The sequence below is a fragment of the Prinia subflava genome, chromosome 2 (genome assembly GCF_021018805.1).
Source record: "Prinia subflava isolate CZ2003 ecotype Zambia chromosome 2, Cam_Psub_1.2, whole genome shotgun sequence".
Lineage (NCBI taxonomy): Eukaryota > Metazoa > Chordata > Aves > Passeriformes > Cisticolidae > Prinia > Prinia subflava.
The window spans coordinates 89,493,228-89,518,863 of record NC_086248.1 but is presented as its reverse complement, the minus strand read 5'-3'; the positions used below and the strand labels follow the sequence as shown (position 1 = coordinate 89,518,863).

General features: G+C 42.9%; 1 protein-coding gene across 1 annotated transcript in view; it reads right to left on the bottom strand.

Annotated features, from left to right (window-relative positions):
- Nucleotides 1-25,636, bottom strand: part of KIF26B (kinesin family member 26B) — a 279,048-nt gene that overhangs the window by 7,359 nt on the left and 246,053 nt on the right. Inside the window, exons 11-14 of the mRNA XM_063390955.1 lie at nucleotides 19,769-19,931; nucleotides 15,206-18,638; nucleotides 2,478-2,680; nucleotides 620-770 (exon numbers count right to left, since the gene is read on the bottom strand). Of these exons, the coding sequence (XP_063247025.1) occupies nucleotides 620-770; nucleotides 2,478-2,680; nucleotides 15,206-18,638; nucleotides 19,769-19,931 (3,950 nt within the window). The remainder of the gene's footprint in view (nucleotides 1-619; nucleotides 771-2,477; nucleotides 2,681-15,205; nucleotides 18,639-19,768; nucleotides 19,932-25,636) is intronic.

Here is a 25,636-nt window from a genome sequence, read left to right as displayed (position 1 = left end):
ACTTATCTGCTTGCTAATACTAAAAACTGTTGTATAACTACTGCAGTACTCTTTATATTTTTTCCCTTAGAAGTGTTGAGGTCCTTCTTCATTTGAATGCGAATGCCCTTTAAGCTCTCTGAACTTTACACATCAATAGTTATAAAAAATGGGCCAAATTTCATTTCATTTCATGTAAGCCCACTGCTGCCAAGGGACAAGTTTGCTCCACAGTGTTATTTTGTGGTAGAAGAACAGATTTATAATATTGCTCATATGTTTGAGTGATCTGAGGCCAAAAAAAAAAAATCTCATTTTCAGGAGCTGTGGACTGAAACGCGTGAACGTTAATCTACCAATGGCAACATCCACCACTAGAATGCTGTACTATTTCAACATTCAGCTCTCAGGCAAAAAGGAATGTTCAGCTCTACTGTTAACATTTAATAAGAATTATAGGAACTAGGTCTAGAAAGACAGTCCATCTAAAGCTTGCCCTTAGGTCATGTGTTGGTTCATTTTAGTTTACAAACAGGAGCTTTACATCTCACTCTTACCAGACATTTCTGCTTCCTTCCATCCCCCTATTAAATAAACCAAAGGAAACCTATGAGTTCAGGCAATAAAACGATGCCCTTACATTCACTGAGCCACTTATTAGGATCCAGCATCAGGTACTGTTTGGTCACCTCCAGTTCTCTCATTAACCACTCATACTTGGCCTTGACCTCAGCGATCCTCTGCTGGCGATGCTCCAGGATTTTCAGCTTGGCATTGAAACATATCACCTCCTGCCAGCCAGGAAAAAGAAGCAGGGAAAGAAGAGGTGAAGAGGAGAAGAAATACCCAGGTCCATTCAGTGAAATGATCTTCCAATCAATAATACTGACAAAGAGCCATTTATTCTGGAAGCTTATGAATCATTGAATGAAATCATCCATCATCTGTTTTATTTTTATTGCTTTTGTTTGGTTTTCATGTTTTCCATCAGTGAGCTTTGGAGACTTTGCAGTGGTAGTTAATAATAAACCATAATAATTAATAACAGGCAGCATCTTGAAATTAGATTAACTGTAGGAAAACATTTCTGGTTTTTCACTACAGTTTGGCTAAGAAAATCTAAGCTCTTGGGAGTAGGAAATCCATTGCTTGCTGTATTGAAAGCCTAAATACAACCCTGTGCTTAGTGCATAAGTAATGCATTAGTCATATTTTAAAATAAGGGAACCGGTAGCAATATCAAATTTGAAACATCCTTAAACAAAGAGAGTATGTTATGAAAAGCTCTAGCAATTCATAGTTATTAATAACGAAAATATATTTTCTGTAAAGCTCTGGAGCAGAGTAACAGCATGAGGTGCAGTGCTGGAGACAGCCAGCCTGGCCTCACATGACTTCTGAGGGGTGGCAGCCACCGAGACATGCAGCAAATGAAACCATCTGAAGACTGTGCTACCCTCCCTAGAGTGGAAGCAATTCCAGTGCCAGAACTATCCTCACCCATGCCTGTGTGAAGGTCTCAACTATTTCACATTGTCCTCTGTAAACAAATCTGCTGTGCGTGAAGTGCAGTGGAAACCCCACCCTAACAAGTTTCTCTAAACATCACAAATAGCTTCAATAAGTGTCAGAAGCTAGGAAGGAAAAATGCCTTAAAATAATAATGAAGTCTATAATCCATCGTTACTCAACCTCAGATACTCCTCCCAGCCTTGTGTTTTAAGTGCTGACCTTCGCAATTTACACCCATGTCTTGGGTTATGTAACCAAAAAAAACGTGTATTCTATTTCATCTGTAGAAAGCAGTTGGGGGATGGTTTCTTTTTTCTTTATCTCTTGTAACTCCAGAGGGGAGGAGGGTGGATGCCTTCTGATAATTGACCAGCTGTTAAAACCAGGTGGGGCAGTGTTTCTTATCTCTTTCATCAACTTTGTCCACCCTCTGGGGGATATCTTCTGTTAATGGGCATTAAGGCTCACCAATGACATGACACATTACATCATCCCAATGTGAGATGCTCCACCCAGTGGGGAGGAGCCAACCATTCCCTAAACAGATAAAAATGGGGACACTGGGACCCCAGGGATCCTCTTTTCCACTGGATTCGCAGAGGAAGATCGGACTCATCTCACCAACACTGAACCTGTTTACAGGATCATCTCTACTTCAACAGAACCACATCTGTCACTCCAGGAGGACTCTGACCAACAGGGTGTCAGGTCATATTCCTGACTCTATCAGGGTTTTCTAGGAATTTTGTTTGCTTGCTTGCTTGTTTTTTTTTTTTTTTGTATTACTGCATTTATATTTTTAGTAAAGAGCTGTTATTCCTATTCCCATATTTTTGCCTGAAAGCTCCTAATTGAAAAATTGTAATAATTTGGAGGAAGGGGGATGTTACATTCTCAATTCCAAGGGAAACTCCAGTTTTCCCTGACAGATACCTGTCCTTCCAAACCAAGATAGCCCACCAGGAGATGACGTGGATTGCACTCACCTTGCTGTCCCCACCTCGCCGTCGCTGGAGCCTCTCCACATCATCTATCTCATAGACTTTGATCTCAAAGGGCTCCCCCAGCCCCCTCTGCCCACTCCGCAGCGGCCCATCCACCCAGCGGACCCCAGGGCTGTTGGCAGGCTTCCTTGCTGGGGAGGAGGTGTCAAGGGATAAAGCTGGAATAAGCCTCCTCCTCTGTGAGCCTGCACATGGAGAAATGCCATTGCATGTTAGCACAGTTATTGCTTCACCTTTCCATTGCAGAAAAGCCTACAAAGGATATATGTTTGGCCTTCTCAGACACGGAAGAAAATAGAGGGAAAACCCAGGGAGGCTGTGGGAGCTGCAACTGCAAAGTGCAGAACCCACTCACCATGAGGGACACCCTCAGTGTTCCTTGGTGCCTGACTCCAGGGTTTGACACTCAGAGGGCACACGTACCCTGGAGTTCACAGAGCCTGTCTGCTCCCTGTTGATTAGGTCCCAGCACATACAGGTAAGCCCATGAAGGAGCCAAGGCAGCAGGATGGAACTGGTCCAGCCTGGCTTTCCTGTCTCTTTACTGCTGCTGACCCTAACACCGCAAGGACTTAGCCAGCCTCTGCAAAGCGTCTGTTGCATAAGATGCCAAGTCAGGGCCTATGGTAGAGCAAGAAAAAAAATGTATGTCCCTGGCCTAATGGCAGTGGTTTGTTGGGAAAAAGGACAAAAACACACACAAAAAAATAAAACCAAACAGGTTGCATTTCCTTGCTTGGTTTAGTACAATCACAGCAATGGCTTGGTTTAAAAAAAAAAAGTTTTGTAGCTGACACAGTGTCTTCCATAGGAAACAGCAGGAATCAAAAGGATGGGAGAAGCCAAAAACAAAAGCTGGAGCCAGCAAGTTTGAATGAAACTATTAACTGGCTTTCTTGGCTGCAAATACATAAGTGATGCCAGCCAGCAGGGAAGAGATGCCGAATGATCATGCAGATTTTATTTTAAAAACAAGCTAAAATAATTTATAGGAATTTCCCAAATTATATTTATTGAAACTTGGATGTAAATAGTTTCAATATGTCCGTGAACTTGATCCTTCAATAAAAGCTAAAAAAACCCCAAAATATCTAACAGGCCTAATTGCCTAATTTTCGGATTTTCAAGTAAGAAAGTACTGCCTAGTTTCATTCTTGGGAGTCTGCTTCTGAGCTGACTTGGAGAACTATTCACATCTTACCCCATGATTTCTGAGTACAACAGTGCTAGAAACCAGTAGTTCTGTGTTAGAGACAAGTAATTAATCTGTAAATTCTACCTTTAAAATGGATGAGAATGGTCTACAAGAAAGCCTAGTCTACAGAGCTTTTATTTAGATACATCTGAAATAACCCAATGGAGGAAAAAGGAAGCACAGCCAGAGCTGATTGACAAAGAGTTCTGGGTAGACAGGGAGCTCTACAAGCTTCAAACAACCTGAGATTGTCATCCTATGGCACTTATCATAATTGTGTTTATTGCTCAAACTGCAGCCCAGCAAAAAAATTCATGCCAGAACAAATGAAGCCTTACAAATACCAGCAAGCAGGAGTTATTTTAGTTCTGTGGTACCAGTCACTGCAAGACAATGTCAGCATTCCCTTACCTTGAATGCATTTCAGTTAAGCTCTAGATTAAACTGCCTGATCAAGAGAAGAGTCAGATCTTGATAAAAGGAAAAGCAAGACCAGACCCATTACCATAGCCAAAACCTGACAAGAGAGACAGTTTGGGAAGACCCAACAAACTGTGATTCTAAAGGTGACTCTGGTCAGCAGTGCTAGAGAAAGGTAACCAAATGCTGGGAGCAGCTGCATACTTGAAGGGAGGTGAGAGAGTGTGGTGGACTATTCAATTTTATTACATGCAGGGAGAGATCCCGAAACAGGCTCAGCCCCTCCCGGGAAACAAGTCCCCCATTTGCTTAGATGCAAAGGCCCTGAGTATCATCCCAGTGTCACTCAAGATCAAAAGGATTCAGGCACTGAATGTATTTTTAAATACTTTTGAGGCTTTTGGCCATGATGTCTCACAGAAGCAGTCTCTCAAATTTTGTCTGAGTGTAAATACCATCCTTTTGCTGTTCAAAAACTTTTAAAGCCAGCAATATCTACATGCATCAGTTTTAACCTTCTGTTTAGTGCACCCAGTGCTGTTAATTTTTTCTTTCTGTCCCACAATAATGGTCACATCTCCTTTTCTGACATGCCTTCAGACTAGCTCTAGCATTTCAAGGAAGCAGCTGAGCAGGCTGGAAATTCCTCCTGCCCAGCTCTCCATGCATGGCTGGATTATGGCTAAAGTAGTGCATTTTTCCATGATGTTTGATTTTCTTCCTCTTTACTCCACTGTGGCTGTTAAAACCACTTTCTTGTGTAATTCACTCTCTTGTGAATGACTTTTAAACCACCCTGGTGGAAAAACTCTGTCTGCAGCAAGAGTCAAAGTCCAGGTCCAAGACTCTGAAATGCAGGTAGATGGCTCCAATGCACCTTGCCACATGAACAGCAACAGGCTCCTACTTGGAGCAAAGACAAACAGATTGCTGGGGTATGAAATACAGGAATGATGGAAATTTTTTTTGCATTTTGTTCCCATTTGTATCCATTTGGCTCAATGGGAAGCAGAAGACTGCAGTCTAGAAGGAGGGCTCCAACCTGAGGCTTCCTTTAATAGTGCTTATCCCTTGGGAGAGGGGCAGCTGAGAGTGCAGCAGTGGCCAGAGACTGACTCATTGGGTTTTTCTAGCCAGAGCTCTTGTCTGGATTGCCTGTAGGTTATGACAACAGGGCAGGCTGCAGCCCATGTGCACTGGGCAATGCAGCAGGGCAGAGCTGCCTCACACAGCCTTGCCACGCTCTGCAAAGGGGCTCCTCTGGGGCACAGGCAACCAGCACAGGGCTTCCTGGGAGTACAGCTCTGTGAGACACCGAGGAGAAAGAAAAACATACATCTGTTTATCTGCACCTTGAATGCTGACTCAGGGTGATTTATCTGAGGTGTTGCATGCTTTGAGGAGAAATTAAATGAGAGATCTTCCTTTTCCTAGTAAGGTAAAATGGGATCTAGTTTGTTCTGAACATGCACTGATTAATAGGTTGTTTATTAGCCCAGGTACAGAAAATAATGGTGCCATTTGACAGGAGGCTCCTGCCACTGACCTCTCCCTTTAGTCTCTGTTTTTTATCTTATTTTACTAAATTGGGATCAGTAAGGAGATACTGACTAAGCAGAGCTTTGGGGTGAATATCACAAAGCAGCTGACAGCTTGCTCATCCATAACAACACACAATAATGCAATTGTTAAAATTATTGCAGTTTTCCATTCATATTAAAAATATCCATCCTAAGTCCCAAATTTATTTGGTGCACTTAGGATGTCATCAATTTTGACTGTATAATAAATAACATGCTTTGTGGGAATTACAGAACACTACTCCTCTATTCCCTATGTATGAGTTACAAGAAAGTGGGCAGACAGGGAGCTCAACAGAAGCAGATCTCAGCATCCTCCCACCTCTGCCCCACCTCTGCATCTTGGCAAACTGGCTGAGCCTCCCACCATGTAAATAGAATTCATTCCTCCATTCAAAAAAGAGATCTGTACCAAAAAAAAAAATCTGAAAGAAATCCAGCAAGATGAACCCAGGGTAAAATAACTTCATGTTCATTTATGACAATGCAGTACGTAAAGCAAAATGCCATTTGCTAAATGCCCTGAAGGATATGTTTTTCACTCGGTTTGAATTTAGCCAGTCTCAGAATAACCCCTCTTGAACCTAGCTTGAGTATGAATAACCAGGCTGTGAAACAGCCATGAAAATGTACATGATACAAGATTTGCTTTAGCAACAGATCTATTGCTCTGCCTTAAGCTATAGGTTAAGGTTTGGCCGGGTTAAGTTTAAGATGAAGAGAGTAGCACAGCAGTGAAGGTAGGAAGTGTTAAAGTAGATCTGACTGAAGAGTGGCACTGAAGTTACAACATATTTCAGCAAAGGTAAGCCCAGAGGAGTCTTAAGGTATGAGAAATACAGACCAAGGTATGTGAGGGTAACTTTAAGGATAAGAAGGCACACTGACCTCAGAAAAATTGCCAAACTGCAAAAGGATGTGTGCTTATAAAAGTATGTGTTGACCAGGGCAAAAAAGTCTGGTTTTGCTTAAGTACTGTATATTTTGGAGTGTTCCCCGTGGGCTGCTTTCCAAGCACACATTCCAGATTGAGCATCTTTTCTGTGAAAAAGGTAAAGGCAAAAACTGCAAGTACAAAATCTTAATGAAAAACGGTGTGATGCATATCTCTTCAAAGCAGGATACATCCAAATGGGATGCTAAACAACTGCTGTCCTAGAAATTTCAAGGTGTTCAAACAGAAAATGAAACTGCAACTTGATATAACCTCGTTTCAGAAGTTTATATTGCTCAAAGGCAGGATCTGGAGCCAAAGCTATTCCCCACAGCATTTAACATTAGGGGATGTATAACTGCCTTTCTGTACAGAACCTGTTCTTCAGTATTTTTGTTTTTCTCACCAGACAGTCCAAAGAAATTACAAAAACCAGATCTGGCTAACTAGAGCAGTACCCTTAAGCTCACACTATTCCTTCTGTGGCTCCAACAGCAATAGCATCAAAGCCAGTTGTGGCATCAAACTTTACTTACAAGCAAAGATTATCTATCCTATTTCCTCTGCTGCTCCTTACTGTCTGACAACAGGGCTCCTGCTCTGTTTGAGTCGAAAATGTGATGCTGACTTGCCTCTCATTTCCTAATGGGATCTGCCCTCATGGTCAATTGTCCATGACTGAACCAACTCCTCCCCTTTCCTTTGACCCCCTTTCTCCTGGTTTATTTTATAGTGCACTTTGCCCAGTGCTGAGCACACAGCTATTCACTCCACAGATTTTCATACAGTTTGCACAGATCCCCTCCTGAAGGGGAAGTCATTGCCCATGTTTTCAAGTGGAAGGCCTCTTCGATGAAGTGGGGACTTCACCAGAAGTATCAGTAGTGCCCATTTTGAGGTCAGTACTCCAAACACCCAAGAACCAAGGCCTAATTTGCTACAAAATCTAAACAGCAATCACTCATCCTGACAACTCAGATTACACAGATTGCATAGAGAGGACCATGCTGCACCCAAACACTGGGAACAGGATACACTGAGAGGATCCATCATTCAGAAGAAAATGTTCTATGTCCATCTCACTCTAAAATAAGTCAGGTCATGTTCTGTATTGACTGTTATGCAAGCCCACTGTTGTGAATTGATAAGAAATACAAGGACACTTGAGGCAAGAAATCACTTGTTTGCTGTTTATCGGAATAAAGCGATGCTTGTTTAAGATATTCCATCCACACCTAGATATGTCGTTTCTGTACTGGTATAAGGAACACACTGATCTACAGCCAACTTCTAATTTTTTTCTATCTACACAGTTCACTTCTATCTACCCAGTTTATTTCTTAACCTTGCTTTCTGAATTACTGTCTCATTTTAAAAGGAGCATTTCAGGGGAGTTTAGAGCTGGTGAGCGAGCGCTGCTGAAACCAGATCAGAAAGCATCCCTCCTGAGGCGTGGCAGGTTGACAAGTAATCTGGGAGATGCTCCAGGGAAGATGCACATCACCCACAATTCCTAGTAAAAAATGAAAAACCCCACCAGAGTCTCTTCTAAACATTTCTCTCTCTTCAGGCCGGATTTTGGTTTAACAGGTATTTGTCAGCATTGTGGCATTATTTAAGAAGCTGGTTATTATTACTACAATACTGCATTGAAGAGCTGCTCCAGTCACTTGGACAGCCAAAGCAGAGGCTGGAGAGGGAAGGTCTCTAAAGCCAGTACATTAGCTCCCAACAGGACAGTGGTGGAGGCATTCCAGTGAGCTAGTTCTGTGGCAGTGTCAGAGGCAGGCTTTATTTACACCCAGCCTGATGGAGTGCGACTCAGTCATGCATGTTACATGGAGCCTTCACCGCGCACAATAGCCTGCTGCCACTTCCTCTATTAAATCATTCCTATGTTCATGTGGCTGAAAGCTCAGTGCTGGCATGCAGTAGTCAAGCGTGTAAAAAATGATTACTCTGATCCCTTTCAACACAGATTTGCTGCATGAAATGGCCTGGCTTTGACCTGGGAAAATCAATGCTGTTGTTTTAATGAACAAAAAAAAAATTGGAGCTGAAGCCTGCACTTCCCCTCCCTCTACTCGCCTCAGGGCCATCCAGTCAGCAAGTCACACGCATAAGGTGGTCACCTGCATGCAAACAGCACTTTCTTATATAATTCTAAACATCCTTTGTCACGGTAAAGGCATGGTGCAGGATATCAATTAGCTACCATCACTTGTAAGCAAGTTAAAGTAGAAATACTGGAGGTGCCCTACAGCTTTCTGATACAAAGGACAATTTTCAGCTCCCCACACTGTGCCTTAGGCAGTCTAAACATGAACCAAATTCCTTTTCACTTGGATTCAACAAGAAAAGCTCAGACCCTCTTTGTTGGTGTTTTGTTTCATCATTATCATTTTGGCCATGTTTCAAAACGTGATGCTTTGCAATATTGGTTGGAGACAGACTTTCATAATTTACAGTCCACACAGTTTACATTCAGCCTCTGGCTTTTTCTGCTGCTTTCATAGAAGGGGCTAAGTGCTTCCTGAGAGTAAATAAGTTCAAATGTAGAGTTTTTGGACTTTCCAGGAACCTCTAAATCTCCATCTTTAAAACCGTCTCACCAGTGAAACCCAGAACACACTAACATGAGAAAAAAGGAGGCTAATTGTAGATAATTAGTCATGTCTTAACAGTCTGTCTTTTTATTAAAGTGTGTAAAATCATGTAGCAATTTGCTCTTCTTTGGTGTTGAAAGTCAGTACCGAGAAAGTACTGCAAGGAGTCATGAAACTTTACTACAAATGTCATCAAATGCTGCAGCGGGAATCTTTAATTATCTGTAGCCAGATAGTTCCCATGCAAATAAGAGGAAAGCACGTGCACATAACACACACCCAAATCCTATCCTGGACTGACAAAAGCAGGGTTCTCCAGATTCTGAGATATGCTACTCCAACTCAGGGCATAGCTTTAAACTTGAGGAATTCAACTTTTGGAAACTTTCATTTCTCCCCAGTCTTGTTCCTACTTGGCGTGACTTCCAATAATATTTCTTAGGTTTTTGTTTTCTGATGTTCACTGATACTTAACATTCAGGAAAATGTTAAATATCAGTGGCCCTGACTGACCCAACTGGAAAGTGCTTTACTGAGAACGACTTTATGCCCAAAGTCTGATGTCTTTGAGCTGCCTCCTTTCTGTCTCACATCTTTTCCTCATGCCCCAGTCCTGGGTCTGCTCCCATGAGAGGGTCTGTGCACACCAGCCTCACCTCCTGCTCCCCTCACCCTGCTTGGCTCACAGATCACTGCCCTCGGTGTTTCACCCTGCTGGCAGAAGCCCCAGCACCACCAAACCTCAGACTCAGCTCCAAAAAGCCTCCTCTAGAGGAATCAAAGGAGATACCCTCCCTAGCAGAAGTCTGTCCCATCTCAGCAGAGGGCTGCAAGCAGTGACAGACTGAAGCCTGTATGTCTAACTCAATATTACATGGGATGGGGACTTTCTTAGGTGCCCAACCCTACCTCATTGGGAGCAGGAAAGAAAACAGCTTCAGGAAGATCAGTGTAATCGCCATAAAATGCCTTGTTTATGATGAATTATCTCAGAACCCCTCCTGTTCTGTTGTTCCCAGGGAAGGAGGTTTCCTTACAGAGAATACTGAAACACTGTAAGGGACAGGAACCTGTAAATATATGTAGGAGAGGGCAGAAAAAACTGGAAACAACACATTTATGCATGTAACATGAAAATATGAACAGGACTTGGCTTTACTGGATAAACCTCATTAGAGCTGGACCCCTCCTTTGCTATCACCTCACAGTGGGCAAGACCCAGAGCTAACACCAAGGCTCCATCTCTGAAATCATCCAGGCATGTTTTGCACTGAGAATTATTTTAAAGCAATGCCCACATACATCCAAACTAAACTCAGGAAAAGACACTAAAAATCAAACCAGAAGAGCAAAAGGCATGTAAATTCAAGGGCCTTGCTGTTACGGGGGGTTTTTTTTGTACCAGCATTATCTACTTTTATGAGCTGGTAACAAGAGAACACGGAAATTACATGAGTTACCCAAGGTGATACAGTGAACCAGCAGCACACCAGAGAATAGAACACAGATCTTGCAAGCCCTAATTTGCTGCCCTGCCTGCCTCCCTCTCATATCTGTTGCACCCCTAGGATACAAATACACCTTTGGTAAAACTAAAGTTCAACCAGAATGCACTTCCTGATCACATACAGGAGTAAGCATTATAAAAGCACCCTTTTCACTGCCTTTCCATGGAGCAGCACTCAGCCTTTGAACTTGGAATTTCTGAGGAGTTAAAAAATAATAAATAACTGCTGCGCCTTGTAACTGTACAAACTATACCCAAACACTTCAGTGCCCTGCTCAAGACAGCATGAGAGAGGAGGCTGGAGCCAGAGAGAGAAATGTGGCTGAGATGCCAATTGTTTCTTATGGGGAAGGGCTAATGGAGTGAGCAAAGAAACCAAAGTACAATGCAGTTGGACTTGCAGGCAGAGAAGGAAGAAGGGCCTTCCACAGAAAGAAAATAACAAATAGAACTCTGTTTTCCATTGCTCAGCAAGGGCAGAGGAGGATGTATGGCAAAGTCAGTTGTGGTTGAGGTTAGGAGTCAAGGGTGCCTGTAATTCAACCCTGGATCTGGCTCTCACTTGGCTGAGGGCATTAGGCAAGTCAGTAACCCTCTCTACCTTCATTTCTCCATCTGTGAAATGGGATCTGGAATAATACTTACACCACAGTGTGGATTAAAGAGAAGCTATACAAAGCTTTGAAATGTACAACCATAGATCAAGGCTTTGTTTCTGCCACAAACAGTCACTTTGGGCCAATATATGCTGACATGAAACATCAGAACCAATGTTAGATGTTAGAAAAATGGGAATGTTTATTAAATGCATAGGTTAGCTTCAGGGAAGGGCTTTGCTTCATGAGGCAAACACATGATTTTTCAATAGGTACCAGAATGCAAAAGGAATTTTTGTATTATTTTCTTCTAATTTTTTACGTACACAATTTTGTACTGCACTGTCTGTGAACCATACAGGTACCCGGGCAGAGCCCAAAAATTAACCTAAGGCTAACAGTGAAGGATATGAACTAGCTTTATCCTTCAAAAGCTGTCAGTGTAGGTCTGATGCTTCATGTATGAAATTCAGGGCAAAAGCACCTACACATACAAATAATGCACTTAAGAGCACTGAAAGACAAGATCTTAATCTCAAGAAAAAATGATGTCTCTCCAATGTGTCAGAACTTCAAAAGTAATTGTGAGATCTTCTGGTGATTCTCTTAAAGACTCTTTATAGCTCCTTTTACAGGGGCCTTGGGCTGATTCATGTTGATCGTGTCTGACAGCTAGCATTTCTGTTAATAATAATCATAAATAAAGTGGACAAGGTTGCCTGACCTGAAATGAGCATATCTATAGTGCCATATCCATTACAGCACAGTGGATCTGTGACCGCAAATCAGGAAAGGTCCAATGCTCTTGACACTTTGTATTAAAATAATATCTGTCTTTTAAGATCTCAGAACCTTTGTGTGCGCTATCTTTTTCATTAAAAAGTGTTCCTTAAGAGATAACACTCACACTACAAGAAAGGAGATGCTACAGAGGATGAAAGATTGCAAAACTCTGCATTTTTTCATTATATAATAAAAATACGTATGTGAACAGCTCTATTCTCCCTTATATCTTAACTCCTCCTTCACGTTCTCCTGCATTGAAGCAATAATCCTGGTTTTATGCCATCATAAATCTGCTGACATGTGAAAAATTATACTATTATCAAACACATCAAAACAGAATTATGATTTCACTGCTGCAGGACCAAATGCAAACAGGAGGTGGATTATAAGAAAGTGAAGCCTGATTAATTTCTGGGCAGTGGTTTTCTGCTAGAAATAGGGATGGTGGTAAAGATTGAGTTGTTTTAATTTCCATAAAAGCCCTGGTTGCACTTACACACAAGTCATTCCAAACAATACAGGAATTACTTGCTGATATAGGGAATCACTCTCAAAAGTAAAGTATCAGATTCACTGAGAATCTCTCGACATGAGGTGACATGCAGAGTTAAGAGAGAAGCTTTATAAATTACTTTAAGGGAGGTCACTGTGCCAGGCTATGCTAAGTCCACCAGGACAGGCAATTTCCAAGCACACAGACTGGCCCTTCACTGAAAACCCACCACCCTAGAGATTCATGTCCAGCATCAGGCAGATAATTGCAATGTTGCTGATGAAGGAGAGAGGAACCAACTCATATCAGCAATTAGAATAAAGAGATTAATCTCTTGGCCAGAAAAAAAAAGTTGTCTTTGGGAAAAAAGGCAGATCAAGTAAAAAAGCAGCAAACCTAGGACTCCTCATGTTCTCTGCTGATGAAAGGTTCGTACTTACACCATCACTTGCTAATTTTGCATACCCACACTGTATGACAAACCAGTGTCACTGTTCTACCAGGTAGGCTCAAGGCATCTTCTATCCTGGTATGTCCTCCAGACAGCTACAAGAACAATCTTAAGCCTGAGTCTCAAACAGATCTCTCCTTCAAAACTCCTTTTTCATGACCATTGACACAATGTTTAGTCCTGCACAAAGCTGTGAGCCAAAATACAGCCCTGGTATAAAATACAACACACACATATGAAGCTTGTCTGTAATTAGAACACCACAAAGACAACGTTTTTGTCACTCATATTGCCAGCCTTGTCCAGCCTCCAATGTGCTATCAAAGAAGAGAAGTGAAATGAAACGAGCAGTTTTGTGAGCATCAGAGTAAATAAACAGGGTCTTCTAGTCATTCAGTTTGGGGATAAACTCTGGAGTTGAAGGAATCTAGAGGCTCTGCCTTAAGTTTTCTCAGAGTATTTTTGTAAAATATCTCCTTTGGAGGAGTAAGGGGGACATTATCTAGTATCTAATCTGTTCCCTCATCTGCACAGCTGCCTGTTTTCACAGAACTCAATAAACATTTCCATCTAAATGACGTGCTGAAAAAGTCCACACTAGATTGGCAGCTTCTCCACAAGACACAACCAAGTTGTCAGTTTACACCCATAAATGCCATCTCTGTGGACAGCTTTGTTTTCCTTTTCCACCAGAGAGAAATCATCCTTCTCTTCCTTGCAAATTGTTATTAAAAAGTTTATATTTGAAAGGGGTTTTTAGAGGCAGAGCTCCTCAGAAGGAGGAAAATCAATTTAGTACCATTTAACTGAAGGGCTAGGAAAAGAGATTTTCTTGGAGGATGCAAAGTTAACTTCAGAAATATTATTTAGTCATTTGGTCTAGGCTTGCATTATGTAGAATGATCACTTTCAGATGCATCCCCTGAACAGGTACAATCAGCTATGCATTTATGCACATTGTTTTAATAGCAGTATCTATTGCGTTCACATCTGTGCTACACATGTTCCTTCTGCCACCACAGCCAAGAGCATAAAGAAAGGGAGAGTTATGCATTACTCTGTTCACTGGAAATGAATTCCAGAGGGGAGTATCAAGCAAGTGGAATGGCTGGTGAATTAGGAATGCTATGAGAAAAACACATTTTGGACAGACACAGCTACTGTAGAATAAGCAGCTACTGATATTCCATATACCTGGTGCCACCAGGTCCAATGTCAACTTGAATTTTTTTCACAAGTAGATTAGGCAGGACTTGCAGTACCGGTTGGGAAAAAACACACAGAAAAATGTGAGCTGAACAGCTCATGAATCGTCCCCATCCCCGTTCTGCAACTTTAAACTTGATGTAGTGGAAAGAGGTACCTGCACAAACTCTTGATATGACCCATGAGGCTCTAGCTATCTAATTAAAAAGTCCTGATGTAGTGTGAAGGTACTAGGAATTATATCTGAACAAAGATGAAGTCTTCCCAGTCCATTCCATGATCACTAAAAGGTTTCAGATTTGAAAGTGCTTCAGTGCAGTAGTGCCCATATATTGTTCTTAATATTAGCTATTATTTTTTATCATTAAATTTCTGGGAAAGAAGGCCATGGCTCAAAAGGCAAGAGTCTCAGGTACAGGATAACATCTTTCAAGAGGCATGGACACATTTTTGTTCCATCTTCTATGTGGGGAGAAGGAACTCAACAGTGGTTTCAGATATAGGGCATCTTGCACCTTTGGGCATCCAAAGCACACAAGAAGAGAAGTGGGCTCACAAAAGATACAGCTATTTAGCAAGACTCTTGTCTTGGGCTGGTAAAACATGCATATTAAGGCACCTTTCTGGAACCAAATCAGAAGAATATTTGTATAAATACATACTTGAATGTGACTGTCACTGGCAACACTAACCAGTTTTTGTCCATCTTAAGTAAACCTAAGTGAAACACGTCAAGAGGAGACTCCACCGCAAAGGCAATACAACCACATGGGATTAATGAATGTTCCAAAATGAAAAAAGGCAGAGCCTAGGATACTTACCATGTCCTTGCTTCTCAGCTAAGAGATGGAACTGGTATTTAACTAGCTCACCCTTAGGGCCAGTGTACTAATCTGCTTTGGTCTGCGTCTCTCTGTGTCACCTCCACAAGCTTACCTGCATTTAGTCGTTTCTTCGGGGTTTTGAGGCTGCGGCACCTGCCGCTGGCAGAGCTGCTGTTCTCGCTCATGGAGTCCTGCGCTGAGGAGGCGCTCCCCGTCGCCTCGCTGTCCCTCATCATGCTCTCGTAGCCGCTGCTGCCCCCGCTGTGGTAGAAGAGGGCTGTCTTCCCCATGGCGGGGGGCAGCTCCCCGCTCAGGACGCTGCTGTTGTCGCTGCCGTGGCCGCTGCTGCAGCGGTGAGGTTTCCGAGGAGGGGTGATCTTGCTGTAAGGGGAGGGCAGCATGTGAACGGCCGGCTTCTCGTCTCCGGGAAGGCCCCCGCGCTCCTCTGCTTCCAGGCCTCCCGGCAGCTGCCCGCCTCTGGCACCGGCGCTCCCTTGGAGCAGCTCTGAAATCCGCCCATTGACAGCTCGCAAGGGCAGCTTGGAAGCAAGGCTGGAGCCCCGGCTTCTGCCGAGGGACTGCATTGACCAGGACATGTTCTTCCCGCTCGGGGGCAAGCTGGAGCTCTGCCCTACGGACTGAGGCAGAGACTTGGTGGAGAAGCTGAGCGTTTTGGTGGCAGAGGCAGAGAGGCTGCGGGCCTTGGGACTCGCCAGCAGCAGCTTGCTGACAGCAGAGATCTTGGACTGGCTGGATTTTGGGGAGGCACCTGCCGACTGGGAGAGGCCCGAGTTGGTGGGCGAGGACATGGCACTGCGGCTGAGGCTCCTTCCAGCCCTAGGCATGGTGGTGTCTCTGCCAGGGCTCATTTTGGAGCTCACAGAGGACAGACTTCCTGCTCTTTCCAGCGACAAACACTCATAGTGGCTTCCTGTGGACCTCCCTAGGGAGTTGGTCCTGCTGGCGAGCTGTTCCAGCTTGGCACTGAAGAGCTTGCTGCTGCTGTTGTTGACGCTGCTGTCTATGCCAGGGCCTTTTTGCTTGGCATTCTGCTCCTCGGGGAAGCTGGCCAAGAAGGACACAGGCTGGCTGGAGGGACTGCTTGTGGTGCTGCTGGCTGCACTGTGCTGGGGGCTGGCCCTGTTCTTTTGATCCAGGCTTGACTTTCTCACAGGTGGCAGAGGAGGATTCCCTTTGGGACGAGTGAGTATGCAGTGTTTGGGAGAAGCCATTTTCTTGTCAAGACTAGCCTTAGAAAACTGTGGGAGGGCAGGAGAACTGACTCCACTGCTGTCAGTAGAATTAGGATGGAGATGATTGTCAGATTCCTCCGCCTTGCTTGCCTTTGGGAGCCCTCGAGGGAGGCTACAATTCTTCAAGGCATCACTGGAATGAACAGGGCTTTGAGTTGCAGAGCCGGATGCTGCCACCTCACACCCATCCACAACCCTTTTTAGACTGTCAGATCCTGGGGAAATAGAGGTGTCCCCACTGCTGGTGCTAAACCTGTCTGTGGAGGACTGTTTTGTGCTGTGCTCAGGCTTGGCTGAAACCGTGACTGCATCAGGCCTCGGCCCGTCACTGCTCCCAGAGCTGTCCTTTTTAACATCTTCTTCTCTCTTCAACCAAGGGTCTTCAAATTTGATAACCTTCTTAGTAATGGATTCTTTCCCATCATGGGGATGAAGAGTCTTTGGGTCTGCAGTTACAGCTGGCACAGCATCATCAGTGTCTTGAGCTTTGAAGGAATTAACAGCAATACATGGATACACCGTAATGTTCGTCTTCATTGGGATGTAGCCTTCACAGCTGCTAAGACTTGCTGTGTTTTTTATTGTGACAGTAGTTTTGCCCAGAGCTGATATTTTACAGCCTTTGAGTGGTGGCCCTTTGCCGAAAGCTTCCTCCCCCATTTCCGACAGTATAAGCATGTTGTCAGTCACTGACTTCTGTTTGTCACTTACACAAATCATGCTGGCACTTTGTATGGTGCTTGCAAACTCGGAGATGGGGGGTTCTGCCATAGCTTCCCCATGCCCATAGCACGCCTGGGCTATGAAGCTGTGGCACGACTGTTCACCGTCACTCCCTGTGCTCATTTCGCTCAACCATGAGCTGATGGATGAGCGCCTGCTGCCATCATCTTGGGGTTTGTCATCCAGAGTCAACTTTGGAAGAGGAAGGAACTGTGTGATGCTGACTTCAGACACAGGAGCTGCACTGGAGTAACATTCGAGATCTTCAGAGATACTGCTGATAATACTGACTGGCCTAGAGCCAGAGGCCAAAGCCTGCACAGAGCAGTCACTGTTAAAACTGATGATACTGGTCGGGCGCCCATTGTCAAGGACACCACTAATGGTCAGCTCTTCCACAAGGGTGAACACAAGCTCATCCTCTCCATTCAGCTCCAGTGGCTGCTGCACAGTCACCATGGTTGTGCTCAGAATCTCCTTCTTGGATTCTGGAGAAATGGTTTGTTGCCGATCTTCACTGAGAGCGGTCTCTTCAAAGTCCTCATTGTTGGACGACACTGACTTTTTCATAATCTGAGGGCTCATGCCTACAGGTGGGGTCCGGACTTCTGGCTGTAATAAAGATTCAGTGGATGTCATGGCAGCATCCTTACTTAGGGGAGCTGGTGGGGGAGTGGAGCTGGGCAGGACTCCTTTCTGTGTGTAAACCTTGCACCTCTGGGAAGGAGAAGTTGGTGGCTTATACTCAGATGTCTTTGAGAGGCTTGCAATGCCAAGCCGGGGTGAACCCATTGGCCGAGGTTTGCCTTCCACAAATCCACAATTGTTGAGCCCTTCTCTGCTGCTCTGCAAGCTGGTGCTGTGTGCTAACTGACAAGAGTTAAGCTCTTTACTAGAGCTGCCTGTTACACTCCTGGGTGAAGAAGGAGTTGAAAGATTGGTAAGAGCTCCAGAAGGAACAGGGGAGTGATTTCTCCTAGTTTTGCTGGGTGTTGTATTTGTGTTTTCCTTGGCTTCTCTATCAGGATTCTGACATTCTGGTGTAGTATCTTCCTTATCTGACTCTGGTAAGTGGCTAAGCTCTGCCAGCTGGCTTGAGACAGCACACTTAGATGTCTGGTCTGAGCTAAATTGAGCAGGCATCTCTTCAAAGGGAAATTTGTCAGTCTCTTCACTTCCATCTATGCAATCCAGTCTCTCCTGGAGCTCTGCAAAGGTGTTGCACTTCAGGCAGTCTCTTTCAGATGTACTGGGCCCTGATTCGCTAACTTCCTCCAACCTGCCCTCATTTTTGGTCTTTTGCAGAGCAGGAACTATGGGAACAAAGTCAGGGGGACCCTCGTTATCTGTCAGTTCCTTGTCAGAAAGGGCAGTGCCGTTGGGGCCAACGTAAATCACCGTGTCACACGACTGCTCACTGCTGGATGAATAATCAGGATCGCTCGATAAATGCAAAATAGGAAAGTCTGGGTCCACAGTGTTTCTAGAATGGAAAGGCCTCAGCTGTGTTGGCCTCCGCATCCGGCCCTCCTCACAAGAGCTCTCTCCTCCAGAAGAACTTGATGTGTACTGCCACATGACAGAGAGAGAGACAGAGAGGGAGTCATTTCAGCATTGCAAGCTGCTCCTTGCACAAACTGCATACACAAAAAATTCATGGTCACATATCAACTGGGAGAGCTCTAAACTAAGGCACAGAGCTCTGAAGCTGCTTTTCCACAGCCCTAGAGTAAACATGTAGCTATGTTCAATGGAGAACCTAAGGCCACAGCTCTGAGTCCCACTCAAAATCGTAAGACTTCAAAAAAGAAGTACTAAAAATACGGATTAAGATACCTCTCTTAACTGAGCCTGATCAAAGAAATCAGATATTTGGCAAAGGCTTTTTATTTTGTGTGTGTGTGTGTACACAAAAAATACACATTTGTGTATTTGAAGAGGACCAAGAAAACTCATTACATATGACACCATACTACCAGCGTGTGGAATTGTGTAATGTGCACTCAGAGGTCTCTGGAGACACAGTGCTCTGAGGGTGTGTGGACTGAACCCCTCATTTGTCTCTCTCCAATCAATTGACAAAAAAGCACTTTCATCAGTCTGCCAATTTAAATTAAATGCATAAAATTCACTCATTCTGCCCAATTCACACCATAAGTTGCACAGAAGCAAACAGAACTCTAGCATGAAAATGGATGTAGTCCATCTTCACTGCACTTTTTGGAAAATCTATCACCCATATTTAGAAGCAGTAAGGATAAAAAGGTCATCAATGCTGGCATTGGACACAATTGTTCTGCATTTATTTTGCTTCCACTCTCTCTGAGAAGTATAGAAAACCTAATTCTTAATTAATCCAAATTTTCTTTAATTCTACAGCAGTTTCACTCATTATTTCATTAGCAGTAAGAGCATAAAGGAAAATAAATGCTTCTTGACAGCTACATTATTAAACAAGGTCAGCTTACAAACTCCTGCAACAGATGTGTCTGAACTTACTCCTGAGGCACTGAAGCTGAAGCACTTACCCCTCTGATATTGCTCTCTGACACTTGCCTAGGACTGGGTACATACAACCCATACACTTTGGAACTGATTACTGATTTTGTTACAAGCTGCTCTATTCAGTTAAGGATCCTTCACAATCCTTCTTCCTCCTTCTTCCATCATTATAAGAAGGGTGTTACATATCGTCTTACCTTGGTTTTCTTTTTCTTCATCCTGAGGACCCTTGAGGCAATCTGGATGGTGGAGAGTGTCTCAGCGTAGTTCCCCGCAGCGGCTGAAATGTGAGCTATCATCGTGGTGCGGCAGTTCATGTTCCCCAAGGACTCTCGGAGCAACATGGTCAGTTTGCTGTCTCTGCAAAATAAAAAGAATTAAGGATACATTAGCCAGCAAGGTTTCGCTTTGGCCATCATGATGTAACTTGGGTCTTGGCAAGATACTTTCTCCTCTGTTTAATAGAATCCTAATTAGTTTCCTTCCTCAGGTTTGCACTATGTTGTGCAGCTGAGCATGCTGAAAGACCCTGGACTACAATTCAAACTTCTTTTCTCTTCCAGCTTCCCCTTTTCTGTCTCCTTTTGGTCTCAGTCCTTCTCCATTGTTACCATTGCCAACAGAGAGATGCAGACCAGCACTGGAGACTGTTAAGAAGCCACAGCCGCAAACATCAAACTGCTGCTCTTTTGAAGTGCACAGTGCACAGACAAACCCTGGCCCAGCTCTGGAGGACAAGAGGGTACTGGATTAGATTAGAGAACACAATTTTTTGTTGCCTTCTAGGGCATTGGGTAACTTGATATTAATAACAGTTAAGTCACTGAAGTCAATTTTGGATGATGCTGGTAAAATACAAACCAATCAAGCCTTCAAACTTCACACAATTGTTCTTTCATATTAGATCTTTTCTTTCACTGAGGCAGAAATCAAATTTTCTGTTCTTACCATTTATTCTATTGTTCAGCATTGGATAGCTTTTGAAATGCTGGAGCCTTATTGTGGGGCTGTCTGTGACTGAGAATATGAATTTACACAGAATAATGATGCATATATAATACTTTTGAGGTGGTCATCTAATCCTGTAGCCAGAAATGCATAATATATAACTTTTAAAGAGACCTTTATCTCCATGGTGTGGAGGTCAGCTGGATGGTTATTTGGGAAACAGCATTCTCTTGGAGAGTGTCTCTCCTATGCTAAAGGTTGTGGATGAGGATTACTTACAGCTGGAAACAAAGACAGCAACTGCCTGTGATTTATCTATCACTAAAGGAATTGCATTCGCTGTTGTAATGATGGTGATACCTTCAGTAGCTATGGGTCAGATTTTTGGGGCTCACTGTTAAATATCTGCAAATAACCTATGGTGCAAGTGTGTCCTTGTTCATTCGGTTGAGATTTCCATCTCATGAGAACTCTGCATAAAGCTGCAACTTTCAGCTGAGAACTGAAGCTATGCCTACTGGATAGGACTGATGGGCAAACACAAAACTCCTGGACCTCTCTTTTGGATTGAATAAACAACATTTGGGCTGCACTTTTTGATACAATAGCTTTGGAGAATTCTCATCTCCTGAGGCTTCTAGTACTTGAAGTTTCAGCTCAACTAGAAATACTGAAAATAAAATGTTTGTTTTTGTTTCAGGATTTCTGCTTCTATCTGTTCCAGACACGTTGAAGACAGTCTAGTGTCATTGAGAAGCAAACATCCATAAAGACTATACTGAGACAGCCTCACTAATTTCACTTGTGACCTAAGGCTGCTTTGAATCCACAGATCCAGAGTTATTAGGCTGCTGTGTCTCAGGTTAGTGTCCCTCCTTTCCATCACAGAATAATTAAGATGTCAAATTTTGTACACCAGTTACTGCCACTTCAATGCAGAGTAACACGGAAATTATTAACATTTCCACAGAAATCAGTAAGAAGCCTTTCATTTGATAGTGCTTCTATCATAGCAAAACACAAGACGACAAAGGAAAGTGCAAAAGAATACATTCTAAACATGTTGGTCTCCTGAGGACACATAACCCATGCAGTCAGCATCAGCACAGAGGCGTGGCTCTCCTAGAGACATATGCATTAGGAATGTAAAATAATGTGTGCCATCTGCCTTGTACTGAAATACCCACTTGCAAGAAGAGTAATGATACTGAAGAAACACCTATTTATAATTCATCCTCTGACATGGATGGGAACTAAAGGGCAGATTTGTTAAGGATTAAAGCATAAACCTAGCAGTAAAAAGCCCAGCTAGCACTGTTTTCTAATTTCAGAGTTTGTTCATTCAGCACAGGCTACATCTTTGCTCTCAACTCCATCCTGTACCCAGAAAAAATAACTAGCCTCACGTCACTACCGTACACTGAAAAATAACACAAAGAGGAAGAAAGTTACTTAACACAGATTTTTGTCAAATCTGGACACTGTCATAAGAAAAGTTCAGCTGTTCAGGGTTCACTGACCTTTCTCAATAACTCTCACCTACTAACTTCTGAAGGAAAGAAAGAAAGAAAACAAAAGAGAATATAAGACACAAAAATGTGTGGCCTAATTTTTAACTCGCTCTATCCTCTTCAATTAAAATACTGGTAAAACATTCTGGATGTCTCACTGAAATTTGCTTGGCAGTCAGTGTGAAACACAAAGTAGATGCTTTGTTCTTCTGAGTGCTGGCTTGGTATTTCTGCCTGAAAAAAATGAAAGGCTATGAATTATTTCATTAGGTCATTTGTGAGCTGTTATTTGAAAATGCTAAATTTCCTGTGAAAGCAGAAGTTTTACAAAGAGGAGATATGCACTTCTGCACTGGAAAGGCTTTGAGAAGCAAGACCTTTGTTGATCCTCTGGCTCTGCAAGCTAAACTAAGACACAGGATATTTTGAAGTCAGAGAGTCTGCTGCTCCTAGGTGTATGTTGCTCACTGTATTAAGCAGAGGCTGGCTAGCAGAATGTCCCAGATTTCTCATAGCAACAGAGAGAAATGCATCAATGTCTTCATGGCAAATAAAAGAACTTCAGGAATTATAAGAGTCTATTTCTACTATGCTCCAAAAGTAATAAAAATAATAGGTCAAAGCAGCACAGTAACTCCTTTTCATATAGCTGTCTTCATTTTGAATGTATTTCTATCCCATCCACTAATGTTTTTATAGTTTAGAAAATTTACCCTAAACCATCATGATTATGGGGATCTAAAACACACAAGAAATTGAAGGTCAGGATACCACACTTCAGACTCCAAAGCCTGTGTATCAGTAAGTCAATTCTGCAGTCTTTTCAGTACTTAAGAGGCACCTCATTTTTTTCTAACTACATCACTTGGTCTAATAAAATATATTACCTTTACTTGTAAACCTTTTCTTGCCTAGCTTCATAGACAATTATGGCTACAGAAAAAAAAGCTATTAAATATTATTCATATATATCCCATACAGGTAAAAAACAAAAATAAAGTATGCAAAGCTGTGCCTCTGGAAAAGTCCAGAGGCAAGAGCCCTGTGTGCAGGAGACTAAACTCAGGTATCTCCACCATGTATGCCAGCAGGTACAGTACAGAGGTGCAGACTGCCAGGCAGAAAGCTTCTGTTCATTCCATGGAGTAACAGCCCTCCATATGGAGAAGATCTCTCTCTTTCCTCCTCTGTTGCTTCCACCCTCTCACATTCGAATAGCTGCTGAAAGACTTACCTGTTTTCCTGCTGTTTTTCTGAATCTCTAAAGGAACCCTAGCAGGTATTTCTCCCCAAAAGAGAGATATGGCAGTACTGCAATGAGTAGTGTTCTCTATTTCTCTTCAGAGACCACCATCCAAACTGAGATCAGTGTAAATTGGTCCTCTCACTATGGAGGAAGATGTACATCTTCTTTTCAATAAGAAGGAAGGATGAACACTTCATGCTCCTCTTAGACACATCTCTATTTCCCTTCCTCATGAATGATTAATTATACTCAACTTCAAACAACAGAGACTCTTACATTGAAGAATGAAGCACATAATATCATGATACGTGTCTTTGGACACTGCATAAATCCCAGTTGCCTATGTACATTTAGTCAAAGTCTTTAATTTTGTGACTGGATGCTATTTTTTCACTAGAGCCCTGTCTCGAACCCTGCACAGAATAAACAGTGCTCACTGAACCATAAGTTATTTAATCTTTCATTTAATCCTTGCCTTGCAATGTATGGATTTATGCCTTATTTACTATCAGGACTATACAAACTCTGTTCTGAATCCTGAATGACTGATTTCTTCAAAGGCTCTTTATCATTATTTCTTTTCCCTGTGGAGCTCATCAATGCAGTATCTGATGAATGCCTCTGAGGTGAGGCATATATTCCTGTGATAATACCTGAAACATTGAAGACTTCATTAAGTATAGGTGTTTGGTGTGAAGCACAGATCTTTCAGAGTATTGATCATTCCACAGTCTTCATATTCAAAGTACAACTAACTTTGACTTATCCTGAACAGCAAATGGGGCAGCTTGTTCTCAAATCAGGATGCCCAAAAAACCAGGAACATACAATTAGTAGGCCATCTAAAAATGTTAGGAATACATTGTCAGAAGTAGTCTGAAGGTGGTATTGGGTCCTTTCAGAATACCTCCCTTCTCTCGCACAGTCCTCCATCCCGTCCTCCAACCCATCCTCCATACGTTTATTGACAATGACCACACTACTCTAAAGTCCTGATGCATGTCTAAAGCAGAAAAAAAGATGAAACTGAAAAAAGATGATATTTGGGGATGGAGGGAGAACCCTGAAAGGACAACACAATATACATTCTGACATTTCCTGACCCTATAGCAATTGATTTCATGACCCAAATGCTCTTATTGTATGTATTTTATGTAATTTCATGAGGATTTGTGGATACATTTCAATGAGACATCAGCCATCTGGAACACTCCAGTGTATCAAATAGCCTCAGTTGCTAAACTAGCTGGCAGCAGCAGCTGGATGCTACCTGTTGTTTGGACAAGCAGTAGAGAAGGAGAACATGACTTACAATTTATCAGGGGGTTTTGCTAGCATTTGCTACCTATAGAAACACACTAAGAGTCGGGAGTAACACACTCCTTTCCTGTACTGTGTGAAAGCTGTGCTCTCATGTGTTCATGTCCTTTTTGACATGCTCTTCTCTAATCAGACAGTTCAACAATCTTCTGTCAATGTCTATGCTGGGCTTTCTTCATCTAACCTTTTTGCTTGCTCTTATTGCTATACCATGACACTCATCCCCACTTCCTCCCTGAAACAGTCTGGCAGAGCTCAGCTTCATCCTGCAGTGGTCTAAGCAGCTACACCAGGCTTTGCCAGTGTCCAGCATCACTGCTAGACACGCTTGCAGTATTAAACTCCTCTTCTGTCCCCCTCTTCCTCCCATTAACATCCTCCACTCTCGCTGCCTGACCTCCAAGGCCCCTCTCCCCACTCTGTTCCCCCCAGGTGTTCAATGGCACCCAGCAGAGGAACCCCCAAAAGTGGCCGTAATTTGGCATGGCTGCTGTATCATGCTGCCAGGTGAGGGGCAGGCCAGGCAAGGGGGCAGAGAATGGCCAGTGCCTTCCTGGATCTTCCTCTGCCAGGTCCTCCAGCTTCAAGAAAATCTGTGTGCCCAAAGTGAGCTACAGAGAAAAGAGGCAAACAGTAATTGCTTTTGTTTAGGGCTGCAAAATAGAATTCATGAATAGAAAATGAAGCAATAAGAATAAATATTGTGCTCAGGAAATTTGCAGGAATTTTTGTTGCCCAGCACTTCATTCTGTGTATGGGAGACACAAACACAGATTTGTTTCACAAAAAGGAGGCAATACTGGAGAGGAAGAGCCAGCTGAAGTGTTGGAATAATGATTTTTCTGTGGAATTATTTACCCAATTGTATTATATACTTTGTTTTGTTTCCTGCATCCCTCCCCCCAATTAGTAACAAATATTTTCTTTGTTTTCCCTTTCCTCTCATCCCACTACAATGTGAATTTTGGCTATTCAATGACAACAGCAGCACCATCAGAAACAGGAATAATAACATTCCATAAGGGAGACAATATAATAGT